This window comes from Corapipo altera, unplaced genomic scaffold, assembly GCF_003945725.1.
Source record: "Corapipo altera isolate COAL_440 unplaced genomic scaffold, ASM394572v1 50, whole genome shotgun sequence".
NCBI classification, from domain to species: domain Eukaryota; kingdom Metazoa; phylum Chordata; class Aves; order Passeriformes; family Pipridae; genus Corapipo; species Corapipo altera.
In genome coordinates, this window is record NW_020884889.1 from 11,383,182 (window position 1) to 11,405,893 (window position 22,712).

General features: G+C 41.3%; 1 protein-coding gene across 1 annotated transcript in view; it reads right to left on the bottom strand.

The window, feature by feature from the left end:
• FAM214A (family with sequence similarity 214 member A) overlaps nt 1–22,542 on the bottom strand; it is a 48,696-nt gene extending 26,154 nt beyond the window's left edge. The window contains exon 1 of the mRNA XM_027644283.1: nt 22,216–22,542. Coding sequence (XP_027500084.1) covers nt 22,216–22,231 — 16 coding nt within the window. The 5' untranslated portion in view covers nt 22,232–22,542. The remainder of the gene's footprint in view (nt 1–22,215) is intronic.
• Between the last annotated feature and the right edge of the window lie 170 nt (nt 22,543–22,712).

Below are 22,712 nucleotides of genomic sequence, written 5' to 3' on the forward strand. Positions count from 1 at the left end.
ATGGCTAAGACACACAGCCTGAAGGCTTTCATCAACTCACTAAACTTCATGTTTGCTCTAAATATCATACTGCAGTGGCTCCAAAACTGCTGCTTTCTTTTCAGAGGAAACCAAACATGAATTTACATTGAAAAAGCACAAATATTTAGTTAAGCCTCATCTCTTTCTGAAGGCATATGATCCATATGACAGTTGCAGCATTGAATTAGGAAGTATAACTCTATTTGGAAGCCAAGGCATCCCTCCCATTAAACAGGTTGATGGCAGCTCTGCATTAAATTCCAGCTGCGATAGCATTTTTATAATATATAAATAAAAGTGTGTGCCAGAAATTTTATTTGAGGCCCTAAACACAATACAATTCAGGATGACAGACATAAGTTTCCACTTTAATTTGTTTAACAATCCAGCTTGACAAAGATTCAACTATTTGCAGACTTCTGTAATATTTTACACAAAGATTGGTTTAAAGATGGAAAGCAGTAATTTGTGATAATAAATCGCTTTCAGATGTTACTAGAAAACAACAAAGACCTATTTAAAAATCCTACACTAGGTATTTCAATGCTTATGACAGCAGCCCTCTACTTACAATATGTTTTCATCTTTTGCTGATCAGATTTTTGCTAAAGTATTACTCAGTTTATCCCTCTGTAGCTTATCATTTTCACAATAGACACGAGTACCTTTGGGAAGAGCATTCATAGGGATGTAGAGTTACACATGCCAAAAAATGCTGGTTTCTAAAATTTCCGCACTAACACCAAGAATTTTTCTCTTTGGGGTATTTCATGCTTTGTCTCCTCACCTTAAATATTTATTGTGCTTAGAAACTTTGACAATATACTTTCAAGTGTTCTTGTGCTTATTTTTCCATTAATACTGATAAAATAACACTTCTGAGGAGGAATGTGAAGTAGACTTCAGCTGTCAAAAGGATTTTCAGCAAATGATTTTGGAAGAGTCATTAAGGGATTGACAAAACTCCAGTGGGAGCACAAAAAACTCACTGGGAAAGGCCACTACACTGTGTGTGCACAGGTTCCACTCTGGTTTAGAACCACCAGGCACAAACTGGAATTCTTCTTCCATAAGACTGCTGCAAGAAAAGTAACTGTTACATCATGTGCTCTTTGCTTCAGACCATAGATGGACTTCTTGGAAAATAAACCAGAGAGAATTTGAAAAGGGCTATGTGAGAGTACTGACTCATTTTTGGGTGGAATCAGCAGGGATGCCACAGCCACTGGAGTCAAGGAAAACCCCTAAAAAAAGTACCACATTGATCACCCATTATGGAAACCTTTCACTAAGCACTCAGCCCTCAACACACTATTGTTGTCAAGGCAAGTGAGGTTTTATAAGTACCAAAATGCTGGGCCTTCCACACACTCCAAAAACTTTCAAAAGCAGTAGTCAAACACTCTCATCTTCCCACTATGGTCAGGTGCCCAATGGTTTTTGATAACCATACTACTGAGGAAGCTCTTGTATATTGAAAATCTCCTCAAAGATACCTATCAGTATCTATTTTTAATAGATATTGCAATTTCTCAGTTTTACTGCGGTTACAAAAAAACCACAAAAAACCCAAACCAAAACAAAAAAAACCATACATACACAAAAAAACCTAACCAACAAACAAACGAAAAACCAAAACAAAACCCCAACCAAACAACAGTAAGCCAGAGGACGTTGTGGGACAGGGGTGGGCAGAAGTCTAGGTGTTTTTGGAAAAGGAACCCCAACATCTATGACCAAATCCAATTTTTGGTGAAAGGCTATAAAAACAACCCAGACAAACAACTGAGGCCTCTCCCATGCATGATTAGTATGTCATTTCTTCACAGGCAAGAATTTTACATCATCATCTACATGGCATGTTTTAAAAAAGTTTTGGGTTTGTTACTTGCATTACAAATTTGGTAAGAGTGAAAAAAAGATGCTATCAGCAACTCACCAGTGAGGCAATAAGCCCTGCACCCACCCAAAAAGCAACCCTCTCCCTCAAGGACACACCACACTCAATTTCAAATATTCTGTTGTCTTAGAGGACCCTGTAAAAACTATAAAGCTATGAATGAATGCCAGCACTGTTACTCAGGTCAGCCCATGGCCCTGATCCAGATAAATGAAGGTTAATTTGCTTTATTTTTAAATTCTATAGAAGATGACAGTCTGTGCAGTTTTCCACAGGGCTGAAAAGACCTCATGGGTCAGGAACAAAAAAATCTGAAACTACCTGGGCAGTAATGAACTTTTAGTTCAATCTAAATCATCAAAATAGTAATTTTACATGCCTAGACCTATTTCATCTGTGCAAGTACTGAATATCTCGATGTACTGCATGCAGGTTTTGTTCCTCTTTGTTTTCATGCAATTTGAAGAATTGACAGGATCTAGCTGAGGGACATTTATCTTGTTACAGTTCAGATTTACTTTAAGATTTTAAAAAAAAAACCAAAACAATCAGACTAATGAAACTCATACATGTATCTTGGAAAGCACCTTTTTAAAAAGTGGGCCCACTTGAACACTGAAATTTCAAACAGCATACTTGCTTGCTTACAAAATTCAAATGTCTGCTTTCCCTCTCCCCTTGATTCAACCATCCTGCCAGGCTTGCTTTGCAGCTTTGAAGGCTACCAGAAACATCCAGCCACCAGGCACCTCACAGAACAAAACAAGTTTATGACAATCCGAGATGCAAGACACTCGTGCAAAGTGCCAAAATTAACAAGAGCAAGAATAATAACGTGTATTCATAACGTATCTGTTCAAAACAATTCTCCCTTCAAGAGGAAAAAGTGAGTTCACGGTTGACTGCGCTGCTGCTGGCACGGAGCAAGGGCAGGCACGGTGAGGCCAGCAGGCAAAAGTCTCCCTGCACAGCACTGACCTCGAGTCACCCACTATCCCTGGCCTCCTCTCCAAGTTTATTGGCTGCACGTGTGTTTTGTAACACCCTGTACTGCGTATTCTTAGAACATACTTTCCAGAGAACCAAGGGGACAGGGCTCACCCCTCCACGATCACCTCCAAGCCAATCTCACCAGCAGCAGCAGCATCCTGCTCCTCAAGATAAACTATCAGTTCATAGAACAGTAAAGGATCCAAAACCCTACGTTCACGTGCTCTAAAATCAGGTGACCTGTGAGTCAAGAGACAAGGCAATAAATTATTAGGAAAAACAAAACACTGCGCTAAAAATAGAGTACACAAGCAGTGTATGAAGAACAACAGTTTTTACCCAGTCAAAGCTCAAGGCCCTCCCCAGCCTCTTTTGTATCTGTACAAAAACAACTCACATAAGCAAAGACAGATAAACAAATAAAACCTAACTTTACTTCCTCCTTGATAATTTGCAAATATATATTTAATTAAAAGTGCACATCGGGGGCAGAAAAAAAAGCTGAATCTTGGACCAGCAGAAAAATAATAATGTCCAAAGTAAATATTCAGTGAAACTTCAATCAGAAGATGTCAGAATTACTTTATTTCAGGGAAAATTGCTCCAAGCTGACTTCAGCTCAGATATGCCAAAAAGTCACTATCTGCTACACATCAGCTACCAGTATAGTTCAGGCAACATTAAGGATTTGCCCACTTGTCAGGTTTAATAGATTTAATAAATTATTGTGAATGCTCAAGTTAAGCATCAGGTAAAAAAAAAAAAGACCCTCACAAACATTCCAGAATCCATACAGATGCCACCCCTACTTATTTTGTCAACCCTCTCATTACCAAAAACATTATATAGATATTTTCTACTAGAAATCAATAAAGAAAATAAATGTTGTTACTGACAAGTGACAAGAATGCATAATTTTGTTGGAGGAAGACGATCTTTTCTTAAGAGATAACAAAGCAGTAAGCATAGAAGAGTACAGTCAAAGAAATTTTAAATTTCCATTTAGAAATACATGACTACATTGGCTATTACTGTAAACAGCTGGTTTTTTGCAATCACTTATCTTCAAGGACTAATTAAAAACACATCTGAGAAATTTTTAGCACAGAACATTTTATTCTTACCATCTGAATTAGTGGTTGATATTGAAAGGATCAGAATCTGGCACAGGAATCCAGACAACAAGCAACCTGCCCTCTTTATCCCCAGAAAAACAGGCAAACTGGGTTCACTACCACCCTTCTTGCTGGGCTGGATCCCTAGGAAATAGCACCTAGAGAATTGGTTTTCCTCTTGACTATGGAAAAACACTGTCTGAAATCCAAAGATTTTCCTCAGAGACAAATTCCAAGCTGTGATAAAGCTGGAAACAAGCCCTGCCAGTGGGGACCTCTGGGCCGGGCACAGCCCACGTGAATGCCACCCGGGCCTTGGCTAACAGATGGCAGTGCCTTATCTGCCTGCTTGGGAAGTGCCAGCAGAGCCCACAGGATTTCTCATGGAATTCGTCACCAAAAACCAGTGTGAAAAAGACACAGACCAGTTAGGGCCTCACAACCATCCAGCCTCATAAGGAAGGTACGTCTGGCCGGTGTCTAACAGGAAACCCTATTTTCCTGTTGTCTTTTTTGTCTCTTTTACTCTTTTTTTTTTTTTTTTTTTAAGCTTTTAAGATCCTCCATGGCTTACCACCATTCCTGTTGTCACCCACTCACTACTGCAGTAAACTGGCCTCTGATTACTTCAATCACTAGTACTTACTCCCCCTGTATTGTCCTGCAGTGGGGAAGAACACTTGATTAAAATGACTCTACTTTCCAGCTTCTGGGTTATGGTGATAAAGGCTTGTTAGCCTGTATGCTGGGAGAACAGTTTATCTGTCTCATCAGTATTATCCCTTTGTTTCCTCACAGCCCTCTGTTGGAAGCCATTGATTTTACATTTGATACTTGCATAAGGTCTGAGGTGAGGGCAGTCTTTTGTTCCATGCTTGTATAATACCCAGCAAAACATGATACCCAAGCGTGACTCTTAATTTGTATCACAGATAACGAATAATAATCTTCAGGAATTTGCTTCCCTTCTCTTTAAGTGCCATTATGACTGAGTTACACACCTGGAGGCTGAAGAAGTCCTTGATCCATCTAACACAGCAATATGATACACTTAGAAAACACAGTTTGAGAATATAGTGGCTTGGTACACATCTTGAAATACTTCCTTAATTCTGTAAAGAAGCCACTGGTGCAGTGCAAGACCACAAGCAGAGAGGCACCTGACAAACACAGCAAAAGCTGGGGAAACTACAAGTTCTTAACAGCTTTGATAAAACAGACTTACAAAGGGCTGTTTATGCTTTATGAGAAGTGATCTGTATTCAGTAACATACACAGGTCTTATTCATGACTTTCTAGATCAAAACCTGCCCTCCCATAGTTTCGGTGACATGAAGTTTAGTCTATACCAACAATCCTTCAGGTGCCCTACCCTAAAAAGAGATAGTGACACTTCAGATTGAATTTAACTGCAGTAGGTACAGAACTTGAAGAGTATCTTTGCTATAAAAACAAGAAAGAGAGCACTTGGGGTCCTTCTAGCATCCTGCTCACACAGCCAAAGGTAAGCACCTTAGCAAAAAGGGCACAGAAAAGCAGGGCTGTAGCAACAGATCTCCAGAATACTCACCCATTCTTTAACAGCTGAGCCAGAGGGGCAGAGAAGGTCCTACCCTGTCCAGCAGCAGCTTCAAGCCCCTCTGTGGCCGCTGCTACAGACTTCTACAGTCCTACAGTGACATTCCCCAACTTCCACAAGGAGGACAAATGCCTGCCTGCACATGCAAGTCAGATGAAAAGCCAGATCCACCCCACCAGCTACAGGCCCTTCCTCACCTCTCTGTACCATACCCAGGTCAAACGCACAGAGCTTCCTACCTCCTTCTCTCTTTCCCCCTTGCAATGCTATTCGAGGTAAATGAATGTTATAAGTTAAATGAAAAGGATTCAGAGAGATCTGCTCAGACTATAAACTTCTGTATTTAAACTAATGCTTTAACTGCCAGGTATTTTAAAGTATACAGTACTTCAAACATCTTTTAGAAAGAAGTTATAGGAACTAAAATACGCAAGGCCTCTAGGAATTCATATCCACTTTCTCTTAGTTTACTTTTTCTCCTTCAGCAGCTGGTTTGCTTTGCCTTTTAAAATTTATTTTAAAGTCATAAACCCAACAAGTTATCTTCAGTTTCATAAACTTTGCTAAAACTGAAGAGAAAAAAGTGTTAGTTACCATGGCAGCAGTGAGGAGTCCCTGGGTCAGGATGTAGAGAACTTCTCTTGTTCTGTCTCATCATTTGCATCAGAAGTTCAGCCATCTGTTATTAACTATTTAACAACAGTCTTGCTTGTTAGCACTGGTGCTTGCTATTTAAGTCTCCCCACCTTCAACCCTTTCGTAAATCTCCTAATTAACGTGGAAATTCATCTGAGGGCTCAGTTATCTTTCAGGTAGGATGACCACCATTACTTCAACTTGGCCAATATTCTCCTTTCTCACCAAGGAAAAAGCATACACTTAGGCAGACACCAACCTCCAGAAGCAGCAGCTTTATTGTTAGACATCAATTTGAAAAGAATTTCATCAGACAGTAGATGATGTGGCTGAATTCCAAGACAGGCTACATCCCTCCTATTTAAGCATACTCCACTACACATGATATTCCCAAGTTCCACAGCATCTCAATCTTCTTTATCCCATCTGCTAGATATGACAAAAGAAAACAGTTTTGCAATTTTATTTCAAAGGATAAACAGCAGACTCAACTGTGTTGCTATCAAGTAAATATTGCCTTTTATCCTCTGAGGGAATCTGAAATATATTTATCTACTAGCTGTATACACTAAGAAAACAAAAACTTGGTTGTACATTTCCAAGCTTAGAATTTTGGAGTTAAAAATATTTTACCTTATCTTGACTTCAGTATCTTCATTCAAATCTGCATGACCTAAAACAATAAACTGGCTCTTTCTGAATCTAGTCCTCGGAAAGCAGGCCAGTCTTGTTGCTCCTCACTCATCACACCCTCAGAAGAAAGTGGGAGGCTTACAATGACAAAAGGGGAATGACGTGACTGTTGCTTTTACTGTTCCTAAAACTACTTCACCAAAAAAAAAACAACAAAAAAACAGGTACTATTAGGAGCAAGAGGCCTTCAGCAGGAAGTCCTTGTTTCAGTCACTTAACACCCTGACATATGCTAAGAGCACTCTGTTCACAGGTACAGCCAGTAAAACTCAGATCCTCAAAACTTACAAAGTGGAAGAAAAATTTGAAAAATACTTATGTGGGAATATGAAAAGAGAGTTGCAGAGCATCAGAAGACTAATTCACACATCCAAATAACGAGACAGGATTTTCCAGGCTGGTCTTTCATTCAGATGACAAGCAGACCAGCAGCCTGTTATATGCACTAGCAATTTCAGTGCAGCCTGACACGGTGCAGACAGCACTGGCCAAGATGCCTTCTCAGGCTACAGAGATGAGAGATTTGATAGATACAACCACACATACATAGGATAGATCTGATATAATGCAATGGTTTAGAGACCCAGAACAAGAACACAGTGTCATTACTTCTGGGTCCAATGAGAATGATTCAACTGAACAATCTAGAAGTGCCTGAAAAGCTTTTCCTTTCAGCACGTTCAGGGAAATTGTCCATTACAGATACTCAACTTCTCCTGTGAAGGCTTGGTGAATTACATCCAGGGCATCTTTCTGGCTATCAGACCGTGTCAACTCGAGAGACTTGGTCCAATTCCAAGAAGCTATGTGAACACTGATGGCATACCTAAGCCCAAGATAAATACAGTCATGGGGACGAACTGTTAAGCACATTTTCTACCTACATACAAGGCACCTACTAATGCCACTGAGCTGCAAGGTTTTTTTTTCCTATGGAGTAACTGAAAAACAAGAAAATGAGAAACAAACCAAAGAGTGGAAATGCAGTGATAATAATAAAGCTTTTAAAGAGAATTCACAAGGAGAAGAGATAGAAACACTCAAGAATTCAATAGTTTTATTTTAATGGACAACACATTAAACATTATAGTATGCAGATTAAGTAGGAGCTGATACTTCTGTAGCTTTTATTATGTTAGTTAGAAATCACACCTACAAGCTGGAAACTTCTGCAGCACTGGTGCAAGAACAGAACTAGCTATCAGGGTAATAAAAAAAGCATACAGGAAAAAAAGCACAGGACTTGTTAGGAAGTGTCTTCAGGTGAGGAATGTAGATTAAGAATTCCATTATTTTATCTGAAATACAGAAAAAGACAAAACAAAAAGCCCAGAGCAAACTATTTTCATAACATCTGACCTCTTCTACTGCAGTTTCCTTTTGTATTCGTCTTCTCTTTGTGCTACTTGATCTCCCAAAACTTTGATGTTACCAACCATTCATTGTCATCTAAGTGGTGGGTAATTTATCTTGTGGAACTTTGTCAGAACATGTTTGACCACCCAAAATCCTCCTCCTAGCTAGTGAGGCCACCTCCAGCTCCAGTAGGTTTGTTTCAGTATTTGTAGTCCAGACTATTAGAGGGTGGGGTGGAGGGAAAGTCATAAACTTAGCAGACCCAAGGGAGAGGCTGTACTTCTTCAGGAGAAATGCAAGGAGCTCTGAGAGGTGAAACTGCCGACGGTGGAGCAGCATGAAGCTCCTCAGGTAATTTTTCCAATGCTATTAACCTTCACCTACAATGCCTGCCCTTAAGCGGTTAAACAGTAACCTGCAAAAGTAAAAAAGTTACAAAAGAGACAATATATGCTTCCCATTCGAAAAAATTCTGGGAGAGTGGCCAGGCCTGTAAAATTGTTTTTAAATTTTATTTGAGAGGATAAATGAGGACATTACAACTCTCAAGCTGTGTAAAAGAATGCACATTTTAAAATGGACACCAGAGCCTACAATGGAATTTTGAATGCATAAGACAAAAGAACATTTTTGATAGTTTTTAGAATTGAACTGTGTCACACAGCACAATGCAGCTATTTACAAGTTTCCACATTATAAGTCATGTTATTAAGCCTTAGTAGTCTTCTGGTACTCCAAAGAAGAAAACATTAGATAGGGTCAAAATTGAAAGGCCTAATAGAATTTCAGCCAAGAATTTAGTTTGCCCCCCTCTTTCCTAAAACATGGTAATTTTCCACATAGCAAAATGGCAGATTCACATATTTAAAATTTAATATATTCAAGTATGAAATTTCACTTTGTCCTCTCAAAAATTCCTTACTACTTTATAAAGCAATGCTTCAGTGACTCAAGGCCAATTTTTCCCACACAAAATACAAGAGTACACTAGTGGAATCATTCCTCCTTCTGTGTCAGGAAGTGGACATCTCATGTCAGCAGGCTCACTTAAACTAGAGCTCTGGTGCTTTTTGGAGGAATATCAACAAGGTCTATACACGAGATGAAAATACATGCAAGTACTTGATCCAAGTAACATTCACATTTTTAGATAACAAGTTTGCATAAGAGGTAATGGATAATGCTCAATTCTGCACTGAGTTCAGTATGCTATTTAATTAGCTTTAAACATGCCATATAGTTGAACAACCAGTAAGCTGCTAATTAAAAATACATATTTTTATTGCCCCCAAAGCTGACATATTTGCATCAGCTTCATTTGCCCCGAGACAAACAAGTAGTGGCAAAGAGCTGATAATGTTTCATGCATTGTTTCTAGCAGAAATCAAAATACTGTAATAGTTTCCTCCTGTTGGAGGAAAAAAAAAATAAAAAAGAGGAGAGAGAAACTTGACCTACATAACAAGGCACAGAAGAAACTCAGTTAAGCTTCAGGGTGTTTTTGGGAGGGGGGAGAGGTGATGTTTTTTCTCCATAACAATGAAGAGTCAAACAGTTACATATGGCTACACTAACTACAACTGTTAGCACATCTGACACTTAACTACACGTCTCACTTCTAGGGCTTAGAAGTCCTCCCCTCCTGTTCCAGGACATTTAATACTCTTGCCCTAATGATGTAGTGAATAAACCGATTTAATTTTTAGGCTGTCCATCACCTTTCTCTAAAAAGAGGTTAAAAGAAAAAAAAAAAAAAGAACAAGAAAACAAACCCCACAACTCACAGAAATCCAGCCTTTCACAGGCTCAGTATACGGAAGGAAAGGGAGAATGTCTGGTTTGGGTTTCTAAAGGAGCTGTTTACAGACTTAACCGGAGAGGCAAACTTTTAGTACAGGGTGGGTTTTCAACCACCTTCCACAGACAACCACCACCAACAGCTGCCGATTACTCTTTAGTCACACAGCTTGAACTTGTTCCACGCCCGGGAAAGCCTGTCCGGGCCGGTGCCACCGGCCCTCCAGCCTCCCCCCGCCCCTCCCCGCACAGCCCCTGGCCCCGGGGTCGGTGACACCTCTGCGCGGGGACCCCTCGGGGCTCCCCCGCCGTACACACCTTGTCGGCGCGGCCCGGCGCTCCCGCAGCGAGCCCCGCAGCGCCGGCGCGGGTGGGAGGGTGCCCACGGCATCCTCCACAAAGGAGGCAGAGTAGGGGCGCGCATAGCAACAGGCCCGGCCGCCGATTGGCCCCGCCGGGCGAGCGCCGGCCCCTCGGCCCGGCCCGGCCCCGCCCGCACGGCCGGGCAGGTGAGCGGCGGGGGCTCGGCCCGCAGGGACCGCGGGACGGGTCACCCCGCACCGCCGGAGCGACCCCACGCAGGGCAGCTGCCGGGGGTCCGTGCGCCTGGCACCACGCACGGAATGTTCCCGCACAGCACCGCTTCGAGGAGCCAGCCTGAGCTGCTCTGTGTGTGTGTGTGCGAGGTGATGAATATTTACATCTGGAGTGGAAAAAGCCGGCAGCCCGCCCTCCTGCCAGCCAGCGCCAGCTAACTTCCCACTGCGCTTTTTTCCACTGCTCAGCCCACTCGGGAGTGGCTCGGCTGCCTCATTCCTCTGACCCTCACGGCACACATAGTGCCGAGGAGATCCCATCCCCAGCTCTCCTTGCACTACCGTAGTACTTACTTCAGTATTTTTAATGGGTACTTTTGAGGGCTAATTTATGAGGTTGTTTCACAAGAGCAGTCTCAAAACAGCATGTACTATTCTAGTTGCAGTCTAAACATGTTGTCCACATTAAACAATTTCTTCCAGTTCTTACCTATTTACAAGTACTCGAGTCAGATGACATTCACCATATTAACAGAATCATCACAAAAAGCCTATCTTACTCTCAGCCTAACCTCATCACAAAACAACACTAAAACTCTTGTTCTATAATTAGATACCATGAAACTATGAGAAGTCCAGATCAAACCAGACTTCACAACCACATTCAAAATCCAGTACCACTCACTAACCCATTCCAGAGCATGGAAAACATGCCACTTCACAGAATGACTTTTCCCCACTCACATTTTATACAACAGTATCATTTAGCAGTGGTTACAAGAAAACATAGTCTATACAAGATTTCTAAGTAGAAATTTTATCCGAGGAAGGTCGGATACCTTTTAATAGTTGGCCCATTTAAAGATTGCAGACACAGATACTGCCTTACAGAAAGTTATATGCAAAACATACCATTTCATTAGTCACTGACATTCAAGCTTCCTGTATATTTTATCTCAGTTTGCTTTCCAAGTATTTTTCTTTCACGGAACATTTACTTCTACAAAAACACTGGACTTTACACACAGTTGTCTGAAAAAGGGATTTTAAGTTTTCTTATTCAAGCAACTACCTAGATTCTTGAGAAAAGTAGTCAGACGATTTTCTATGAAACAGTTATTGAATATCTACAGGAGGAATGGGAGGGGCAAGAGGAATATTTACCATGCTGATAAAAACAGTATGTTTCAAAGCTTTGCTAACAAGAGGCAGAAGCAACAACACCCAAGTCAATTCCCACAGGGACCAGCAGAGACAGCATTCAGGAACCACCAGTTGTTTTTACAGGCCAACTAACAATGCTTTAGTGATGAGCAGCTGCCTCTAGATGACAGGCATACCTACACACTGTACTGCTCCAGAACAGTCTCCCCACACTGGGATACACGAGTGCAACTGCAAAGATCCTTTTCACACCAGATATTCTTCAAATACAGTAAAAGTAGGACAGCATGTTGACACTCCAGCTTTTAAGTCCTAAATCAGCCATAGGTACACAGAGCTGAGCTCTGTGCCTGTGGAAGAACACCCCAGAAATGAATGCATCTGGCCTAATAAAATGCTAAATTTAGAAAGTGCAATATTAGAAATTCCACCAAAAAGCTCCATCTCGAAGCAGGCTACTCATTTATCAGCTGGATCTCTTACTCTTCCACAAATTTCAGAGGCACAAGGTACTTAACGTGACTGAACACAGGAGAATACAGTAGCACATACAGATATACACAGGACTTTATCCTAAGCTGCAGATTTCATCATCATAAAGTCGCTGCACTTAAAGTACTATTTGCAGTTTTAATACTGTGCAAAACGATGAGAAATGATTAAGATAAACAGATTGTCTTTTGACCCACCTTCTGCCACAAACAGGATAACACTTCTAAAAATAAAAAAGATGATATCTTCATAACAATGGATTTTATCCCAAGACAAACTTTGGAAGTAAGCAGTCCTACACATCTCACAAAGCAGGAAATCAGAGCCAAATGAGTTTCATCTCGGTATCAACTGAACTACAGATTGATTCAGCAGCACTTGCCAGTAGACATAATTGGCATCATGCCTACATTACAAAAAACACCCAATTTCAGCCTTTGGAGGGCCATGCCAAAGCACAGGATGTCCAGTAACAAGCCAGTTCATAAAAACACTCTCTTTCAGATTCCAGCCCTGTCTTGTGCAGGAAAAGCAAGGTGTACACGTGACCCCTAAGGAGTCACCCCTAAGTGACTTCAGGGCACCTTATGCTTACACAGCCTAGTTGTAGAGACAAGCTAAAAATAAAAATACACTTCTACTAACACATCCCTTCCATGAAACAAACATTTTGGATTGAGTTATTAATTTGCAGAACACAAAACCAGCAAGAGGTCTCATGTAGACAGCCTATTCCCCTTCTCCCACTGCAGACCCACAGATGCTCAACTGCTCAGAACAAAGCTGAAGTCAGTTCTTGATGGTTGCAATGCATATTTAAGAGATTATTAGATATACCACTCACATTCTTAATTTATGTCTATTTTCCTTTTACTGATGTTTAAACTCAAGATTTCTTGAGCAGGTAAAACTACACAGTACACCTAGAGAAGCTGAAAGCATCAGATGCTAATAGTTCCACTATGATTTTAAAACAAACAAAAAATTTTAAAAAATCAGTGCATATCATAAAGCGCTCAAAATTTCATAGTAGAAACTAAACCAAGAATGAATAACATCAGCTTATAAAAAGTGTCCTAAAACATTTATAAAATGCCATTACATATTCTCAACATGAAGATGGGATGAAAGAACATACAATGCCCATCAAGCATCATCACTTCACTTTTCTGCTAGTGGATCCAAAACACTTTCTCATAGAAACTTGTTAATTCAGTGAGGCTCTAATAGGAAACATCCAAAAGCAGTACAATAACAGCCAGTTATTGCTGTCTTAAGCTAAGTGAACTTAACCCCTCAATGTAAGGTGAGGCAGGTGTGTATTCTAGGAGTTTGATATTGATCTTTGCCTTCAAACTTTTCAAGTATTACCAACTATTCCTCCCATTTCACGCCCATAAACGTGGTTTCATTTCTTCACTTTTTAACAGCGTGCAGACTCCTAAAGGGGTCCTCCACACCTTGCCTGTGCCATCCTGGTGTAAGCAGTTACACTGTGAGTATTGCTGTTAGTACAGTTAGGGTAGTATCACCCAGCTCCCCCCTCCAATTCTAGCCCTCCAGACACTTTGTTTCTCATGGCTTCTCCACAGTAAACAAAATTTCTTTGGCCATTCAAACAGCACGTGCTTCAAAAGGAAGACGCTGCTTCTCCCACAAAATAAAAAAACCCAAAATCAAACTTTTCAGTAAAATGCAACAGAAGTGGGGGAAACTTGCATAGAAAATATGCCTGAAGACATATTTTTAAAGAATTTTACAGCAGAGAGAAAAGGATTTACCTTTCAGCAGCTTCCGTGTTGATATCCCTCTCTTTGACCTACCTGTACATTCCTAGTCCATGCTGATCTTGACAATTTTATCCCTGTTCAGTTCCTACCAGTACAAAACTCCTCCTCTTTAACTCCACATCACTGTAATATTTACTAAAGTTGTTCTCTTCTCGATGCACCTATTCTCTTCCCCCTACTCTCAGATACAACTACTTAACCAAAATTAAAAGCTCAAATGAAAAAAGAGCAAGTAAATAGGAGTCTTACTGGGTTGTGTTTTAAAGATTAAGATCTAACATGAGAAGGAAATGCACCAATACTTGTGGCTTTCAAGAAAACTGCACCGAAAAAAAAGCATTAGCCCAACATACCAAAACTTCACTCTGTGCTAACACAGAAGTTATGCCTTCAGTAAGCAGTCACCATAGACATTTACACAGATATTGCTCTTACTCACCCTCTCTGCCCCCCTAAAGCCTTCTATCAAACTTGCTGGCCCGCCTGGACATGTGAGTTTGAGCCATGGTTTGTTTCACTTGTATTCTGGGCTGCTGCCCTGGCAGGGAATCAAGGAGAACAATACCTGGCAGGGGAGAAGGGCTTCCCATTGCTCTGAAAAAAGAGCATGCTGACCACAGCAGCTCTTCCTGCACCTCTCCTTCTCCTTCCCTTGTCCCTCAGCAGAAACCAGCTACCACCCTACCACCTCCCACTGAGGTACTGACTGTACTGAGGATATGGGATAATACTTGCTATCTTCAACTCTACCAAAATTCTCTCTTTCTGCCCTTCCCTCTCCCATTACACCCAACAACAAGATGATATTAGCACAGCACCCTAAGAAAGAAGCCTAATTTGTTGCAGCACAGAGAAGTGTGAAATATGCCCCCACAAATACCAAAGGCTCATCAGTGGGCAAAAGGAATGAATCCCTGCATCCATAGCAAGCACCATTAAGAGGTTAAACTAGCACAAGCAGTCACCTGCTTATGGACTGACTAAAGTAGTTCACAATCCAAGATGGACTGACTTACCAACCTGGCTCCCAGGGATCTTAATGGAAAAAAGAAAAAATCACTAACTTGTGTAATGTAAAACAGATGACATGGTTCATGTGCAACCAGAGAGTCCTTATTTCAGAGACATTCTCTTTTTTTATACCTCAGAAGAAAAATCAACTTGTTTTTTTTTCGCTAGGAGAAGCCAACAGTTTCAGGAAATGCATTGATCATTGCTAAGAGGGAAGTGTAAGTGCCCCACAGTTACTGGGTACTACATACCTGGACAGAGAGAGATTGCATGCCTGCCCACAAAAAGAAAAGTGGTCAAATCGAAACAAATGTATACGAGGGGAGAAAAACTCTCCTTAGTGCTCTTAAACAAAGTTGTTCAGAAGATTTCTCAGTAAGACTACTTTGTTTACCTTTATTCATTACAAGGATTTTTACAATCAGCACAGACATGAAAGTATCCTTAGTATTTCATGTCATGGAGTGCTTCCTTCCCGGTGTGTTCAGCTGCCTCCATTGATTCACACTCAGCTCTCTCCTCCAAATTATCCCCAAGAACATCCTCATACTATCTTATTACATCTCTGCATTTTGAGTTAAGGTAATGTAGTAACAGTATCCCAGATAGCAACTTTAAATAGCTCTGGTCCCAAAGCTAGCATTAAAAACCACTAGCCAAAAGAACCAGTCAGGTCCATTTAACAAGGAAGAAAATGTATTTGTGCAAGTGAGTTAGATTTGATTTGGTCAGAAGAATTCTGAATTGTTAAGAAAAGCTGAAGAATTTTCATGATTTACAACTCAACTATACTGTTTACAAGTAGCCTTTACAAAAAAATCTCTCTTCCAATCCCAGTACAGTTATGCATGGAGAGCAAGAATAGCTCACATGGCTTTGGCCACGTGCCTGTAGCTATAGTCAGAAAAAGGAATATGTAATGCAAGTGAAGTCTTTTAAAGTCTAACTACCTATGCAGGTCCAAGAGGTACTCTTCTGTATTTGCATTCATCCTTAATTGCCTACTTATACATGGAGTTTCAGTACTAGGTAGTACAAAGGTAACCATGCAATTGTACATGCACTTCTAAAACAATTTTAACTTAAAAACTGGCTTCTGCCTAAACATTAAATATAAATGACCTGCAAAGACTGAACAATTTACTATCTCCTTGAAAGACAATGATGTGGGACAGTGAAAAATCTAAAAAACTTGGTTTATCAAGTATCATGTCAGAATGGAGATAGCAATTACAGCTATATTTACAGTTAAACTGCAAGACCTTACTGACCAAAAGAATACAGTAACTGCTGGACTGTTATCCTAAACTTGTTGCTGAGAAGATAAAGGGCTATGGCTATTTCACCGCCTGTAAACAGCTGCTATTAGTAGAAGTTTGTCAAAATAACAAGGAAACATATTGTAAACAGTGAGGCAGATAGAGCAAGTTCTTTTAACAAATGTCATATAGTTGGTTTGTTCTCATCAGTTACTCTGTTTTCACAGGAGATTTCTAATTTTAATAAGCAGAATTTCATTTGGCAACAAACTCTTGTCTCTCATGAGAATCTGTATTTATAAATGTTAGCTTATTTTTAAAAACATTTAGGAGCTGGCAGACCTCAGATCCAATAATAGTTTCAACACTGCCCTTAACAATAAAGTCCAATCTAATACACTTCGGTCCAGGGATCTGAGCTGGCACGCCAAAGTTTCTCACTTCAGCAAGTAAAGAATATGGTCAGAAGGGTCAGTTTATACAGCCCAGGCCTATGGGCTTGGCATACCCACAAGCCCCAAAATATCCACCTAAATGCCACTCCAGTAGCATCTGTTGTAGCAACAAGAGCCCCTCTGAAGGCAAGTATGGACAACACCAGGCAAACAAAAAGAAAACGGCCAAGTTGTTACCAGTGTGGTCCTCTCTGAAAAACAGGTATGCCATGAAGAACTCTCACTGTTGAACAGCGATGAAAGCACCCTTCCAACCCAAGAAATACTTCTACAACAGGAGGTCTTGCCTTGACGTCAATAGTGAGGCACAAGTTGCAGAACAGGTCAAAAAACTAACATAAGCAGGCATTTCAAACTGAAACTTGGAATTTTCTATTCTACAAATTAATATACTTTGATTTTTTTTTGGGGGGGGTGCCTAACTTTTTTAAAAAGTTAAGCACCTAAAAGCTAAGAATTTTTCTGAGTGAAATTTTTGAGGCAGAAGTTTAATAAAAGAGTTTATATTGTCGTTTCTTGGGTGCAAGGACAGAGTTGTACTGAAAGCATCAAGACTCCACCCTCAATTAAAAAAAAAAGGCTTATGTTCCTGTTCACTCATACACTGCATCTATATATTATATGTTATCAGGGCAAATCTGCTCTCTCCAAAGATTAGAGCTCGATGGCTTCACACCTTATAAATGGAATCTGAGTGCGATATACTGACCACCTGTCCGTTTGGTTGGGCTGGTTGGGTTTTTTCATCCTAAATAGTTTTAGCTTTCCTTTCTTTCGGAGAATAAGATGGGTTTATTTGAAAGTAATCCACGTAGGAAAAGCAGAGCCACCCAGCCCTTCCTGCCTGTCAGAGGGAGCCTCCCTCGCACGTGCAGAGCGTGTTTGCCCACACAGCTCCCCCCGGGCCAGGCAGCAGCGTCACCTCCAGCTCATTAGCACCCAACCTGCACTTACCTGTGGCAACCAAGCCCGAAGCATTGCCCAAACACTTTTGGAGTGACAACTCCACTAAGCAGGAAGCAGCTCATTTCCAGTTTATTACTTTGTTTACTGGCTACACCATTCCACCATGGAAAAGTTTAAGTGCTTTGTGATATTTCACTGAGAAGATACTATAAAATTAAAGTGTCTGTATCACAGTACAATACAGGACACTAAAATAACATTCATTCTTTTTCAATATATATTTTCACTTCCTAATCTGCATACTCTGTAGCACATTATCTTTGCTAAAAAGTTTTCCACAAAATCTTCCACAATTAATATAGAGCATAAAACTAACTCTTGTTTTTAAAAACAAGGGCCTTATCCAGATCTCCTAACTTAACAACCAACTCCCCAACTGAACACATTGGTTCAACTCATTTTCCCTCAAACTCATGCTTCCTCATCCCTCCTCCTAAGAACCTGAAGAAAAGCATTCCATTAACTGTTCATCTCCATTAATCTTTCCTCCACCTTTCCCCACAGATACATCCAGGAATCCTTCAGCTATGTTTCCAACATGAGGTAGTAAACAGACTTTTGCTGAAACAAGAGTTAGCTTTTTCCATACCAAATCACCAAGTAATGTGGAAGAAAGTCCCTCAATCCAGTTACTACAAACAGAGCCAGAGGCACATATTGGAGTTTGACTTGCAAAGAAGGAAGGAGAAGAGAAGAAGCAATCTTCAGATTGATTGTTCCTCTCTTGTAGACAGAAGGCCATTTCTGTAAATTAGGATAATCACAAGGAGGGAATTAATGCTTAAAAAAATAAGAGACAACTGCTTTTTGCTTAAATTGTAAGTGAAAACAAAATAGTCTCTATACAGAGGACACACAATAAGGAATAAACAAAGCAAAGTAATAAAAAAGTAAGAAAAGACTAGAATAAGGTGATAAAACCCAGCCAGAATGCATTTAAAGACAAACAAGCCTGTCTTCCTCCTTTAACTGATCATTCATGCAGTGAGGGGGAGGGAGGAGGAAGGAGCAGTAACTTTGAGCTATTTAGACTATAGTAGGACTTTTGATGTCTTGTAACATTCCCACAGTAAAATATGACTATACTGTAGATTCATTTAAACCACAAGATTTTTTCCAGTTGTGCACCAAGTGTACTCTAAGAGTACATAACAAGCCTTCTGAGTTTGGCAGCAAGCTATCACCCTGACATTATGCAATGTTTTCATTAACTCTGATGGTGAAACAGTGTGTTTATACAGTTTATGAACAAAGCCGAGCTGGAAGAGTTTGCAAGCCCTCTGCTACGAAGTCTAGTTCTGTCTTCCAAACTCAATAAACTGGTGAAGCGATCAGAAGTCATCAGAACGAAGTTCAATAGAAGCAAGAGCAAAGCTCCGTACTTGAGAAAGAAAACAGCAGTCCAAATATGCAGTGCGAAGCAGCTGACTAGGCAGCTGTACTGCAGAAACTAAATCGTGGCGATATCATGGATCAAAGCCAGGTAACCTGATATGTTGTTACTGCAGAAAGACAAAAAAAACCCCCAAAACTCAAATGTCACTCCAAAAACGCTGTATGTAAGAAAGGGAGATAAATCACTCTTCTCCCTGGCACCAGTGACGCCTCAACTGAAGTAACGTGACCATTGTATTTTAAGATGCTTCAATACTTTGCTTTAAGAATGGCAGCACAGGAAAGGTAAAGCCAAGCAGCTGCCATCAGCATTTTAGTTACTGCACTCCCTAGACACATACAGAGGTAGTTATGGGAATGTGCTCATGACTGTCCATCCACACTCACACCTCACCTGATGGGTAAGATCTGAGTGATGCTCATGAGAGATACATCCTGGGAATGCCCCGTGCCTTTGAATGCCAAAGGAATAAGTCCTCATTTTTACCCGCACTTTCAAACCCCACTTCCTGCTCTTCCTCACCTGCAAAACTGCTCTACAGGTTTGCTATGCAGAACTCCATGTTGCATCTCCTCCGTACTGCTCTCACATATTACATGTTTATATCTCCAATTTTCAAACTTTCCTTACTACAAAGGCAGGTAAGTACCTCAGGGCCAAATTCCCATGTTTTCTTCATTTCTCCTCATCCCTCTCACCTCCTTAAATTTAAACATTCTGTAACACTTCCCACTGATAAAAGTGGTTGCACATTTAGATCTCCTCTTTCTTCTCTTGAACCACCCATCTTTGCTGGGGATAACAAGAATTTTATTGGTAGTATGACAAAGGCTAAACCATACCTCTCCCAACATGCCTGGGCATTACAACCTAAAGTGTAGGGCTGAGCTTAATTCTAACAACACGAGCTGCATCCCTCTGCTCCAAATTGATTCTGATATAATTATTTATAAGAATGACAAACCCCAAAACATCACAAGTCTTTTTAAGTCTGTTTCTTTATGCTTCACTTAGTCTGTGAATTTACACTCTTCAGGGGATTTTGAGGATCTGTAGAGAAGTGACAAACTGAGTGCTCTGCTTCTCCTCTGTCCTTTGCTGTTAATTTGCAACGATTGGAAGCAGGTGACTGCACACTTGACTGCTTGTATCCTGTGGTACAGCTGCTATGCAGAAATCAGCACATGTAAACATTTCCATGATTCGTGCCTCCTAAGAGCCTCTGTGGGCCGCATGTGGCATTTAGGCAGCACTTTCACAACCCCCTTTGTGCATAGGATTGCTCTGTTACATTAGCCCACAGTTAAGCTAAAGGGATCTACTGAAATGGTTGGAGATACCCTTCAATGTTTGGCAAAACCCATGGTTTATTTCAAGATTTTTGGTAATTATCTTAAAAGGATTTCAAGACATTACTTCTGAAGGATTTTACCTAGTTAGTGGTAAATATTTTTAAATGGATAAGAATCACAATTTATTAACTGCCAGCTGGGGGGAGGAGGGGAAATCACAAAAAAAATACCCCGGCAACCTTTCTGTTGGTTCCCTCTATACCACACTGGCTAAAAAAAGGCATCTGATCACTTATCATACACCAACTAAAAATGTCTCCAGTGTTCTAACTTCAGCCTAAAAATTAAAGAAAGGAATAGACAAAGGTCATACAGATGTTCTGAATGTTAGAGCAGACAGTTTTAAAGCTGTAAATATTGAACTTGGGTTTTTACCTGTCTATTTTGAAATTTAATTTAACCTTGACAGTAAACAGTTTTCAAATTTTAGGGTCTAGTATTAAAATCTAAAGAGGTTCTAAAAACAACCATCCTTGCTGCAATCGATCGTGTGAAGGTTTAAGCAGTTGAGAAACAAGAAGGAAAGCAGAGGAAAGCCCATTTCAAATCCATAGTACTTAAATTCCATTAATTTATGATCATTTCTGTACTATCTGTGCTTTCATCACACCATATAACCCTTGCAGCATATACTGACAAGAAATCCACCTAAGCGTGGTCATTTATGTGGTGTCGCTATTAGCAAACATGTCATTAACAAACCTAATTAACATGTGTATGTCATGTAAGTGTTAGTATTTCATACACAGATATCTGAGCTACATTAAAGTGTTTCTCAAAACACCAAACTGATTCTAACACAAATAGAATGTGTTTTTAAATTGAAAGCAACTAGGTAAACAATAGAATCATCAAAACTTTCAGAAAGACGGATCATTGTTTTTAATTAACAGTACGATGAGCACTCATAAGATTTGCTTAAAAACCCAGTCCTGCTCTAACTAAGAGGAATCAATAATCACTGTTCCTGTGGATCAAAATAGAAGTCATGACATATTTCCAACTCTAGGGGCATCAGCAGCTGTTGCTATACGGCAAAAGAGCTCAAGTATTAAAAACATATACGCAGACTGTCGACTTTATTTTTCTGTAAAACCAGATGTCAGTAATCCAGATGTGATGTAACCAAATGATCGTGAAAAATTTATATTTCACCATGCCTGTTATGATATATCTCCATTAAAACTGGGGGAAGGGGGGGGGGGGGAAAGCACTGTCAGTTTATAAAACAAGACAGATATAAGTTATGGTTATTTTCAGGGTGTTTTCCGGCTATATTTGGACATTTCTGTACATCTGCTGGCATTGTCTGTCGATGCCCGATTTGCCTTTGACCGACTCTCGGCTCAGCACTGCGGGTCTGTGCTAACGAGCCGGCTGTGTCTGACACACAAACTGCAGCATTCCCACAGCTAAAGCAGTTCGCTACGGCGCTTGTCTCCCTTCCAACCAGCCAAGACAATGGAAAACCGAAGGGCAGGCAGGACATGGGGCTGTAACCCCCTTCGAGGGGCACCTTCCGCATCCCACTCCCACTGGCATTTCCCGAGTTGAGCCCGAGTACCTGGATTCTTTCCCAGCCCTCAAAACGACAGGGTAGGGGGATAAGGAAACAGAGCGATAACACCGAAACAAAACACCGGGCTACTTCTAATCCTAGAGACAAAAAAACAAACAAAAAAAGAAATATACTGATAAGCCGTTTACCTCGTTCCGGCTTCATCTTCCCTGCTGCCTCGGCGAGGTCTGGCAGGGCCGGGGTGCTGTGTCCCCGCGGGGCCGGGCTGTGGCTGCCCGGGCCGGCGGTGTGAATTGTGCTGCGGGAGGGGGGACAGCGGGCGGGAGGCGGCCCCGCCACGGCAGCTGGGCCCGCCCGGCCGGGGGAGGCTGCGCGCCGGCGGCCTCTGCCCGCGCCCGGCCAGGGTGTCCTTCCGTGACACGGCGCCGCGCGGGGCTATTTATAACCTGCCGGGGAAAAAATCCCACAACAGACCTCGGCTCACCCCCGGCCGCGCCGGCTCTGAGTCACCGCGGCCCCGGGCGACGGCAGCCCCTGCCGGAGTCCCCTCCCTCCCCGCCCGCCCGCCCCGAGGAAGGCAGCGAGCGGCCCCCCGCCCGCCCCGTCGGGGCCGCGGCCCCCGCCCCGTCACGGGCCGTGGGCTGGCGGCGGGGGGCGGCGCGGCTCCTCCATCCCCGGCCCCGCC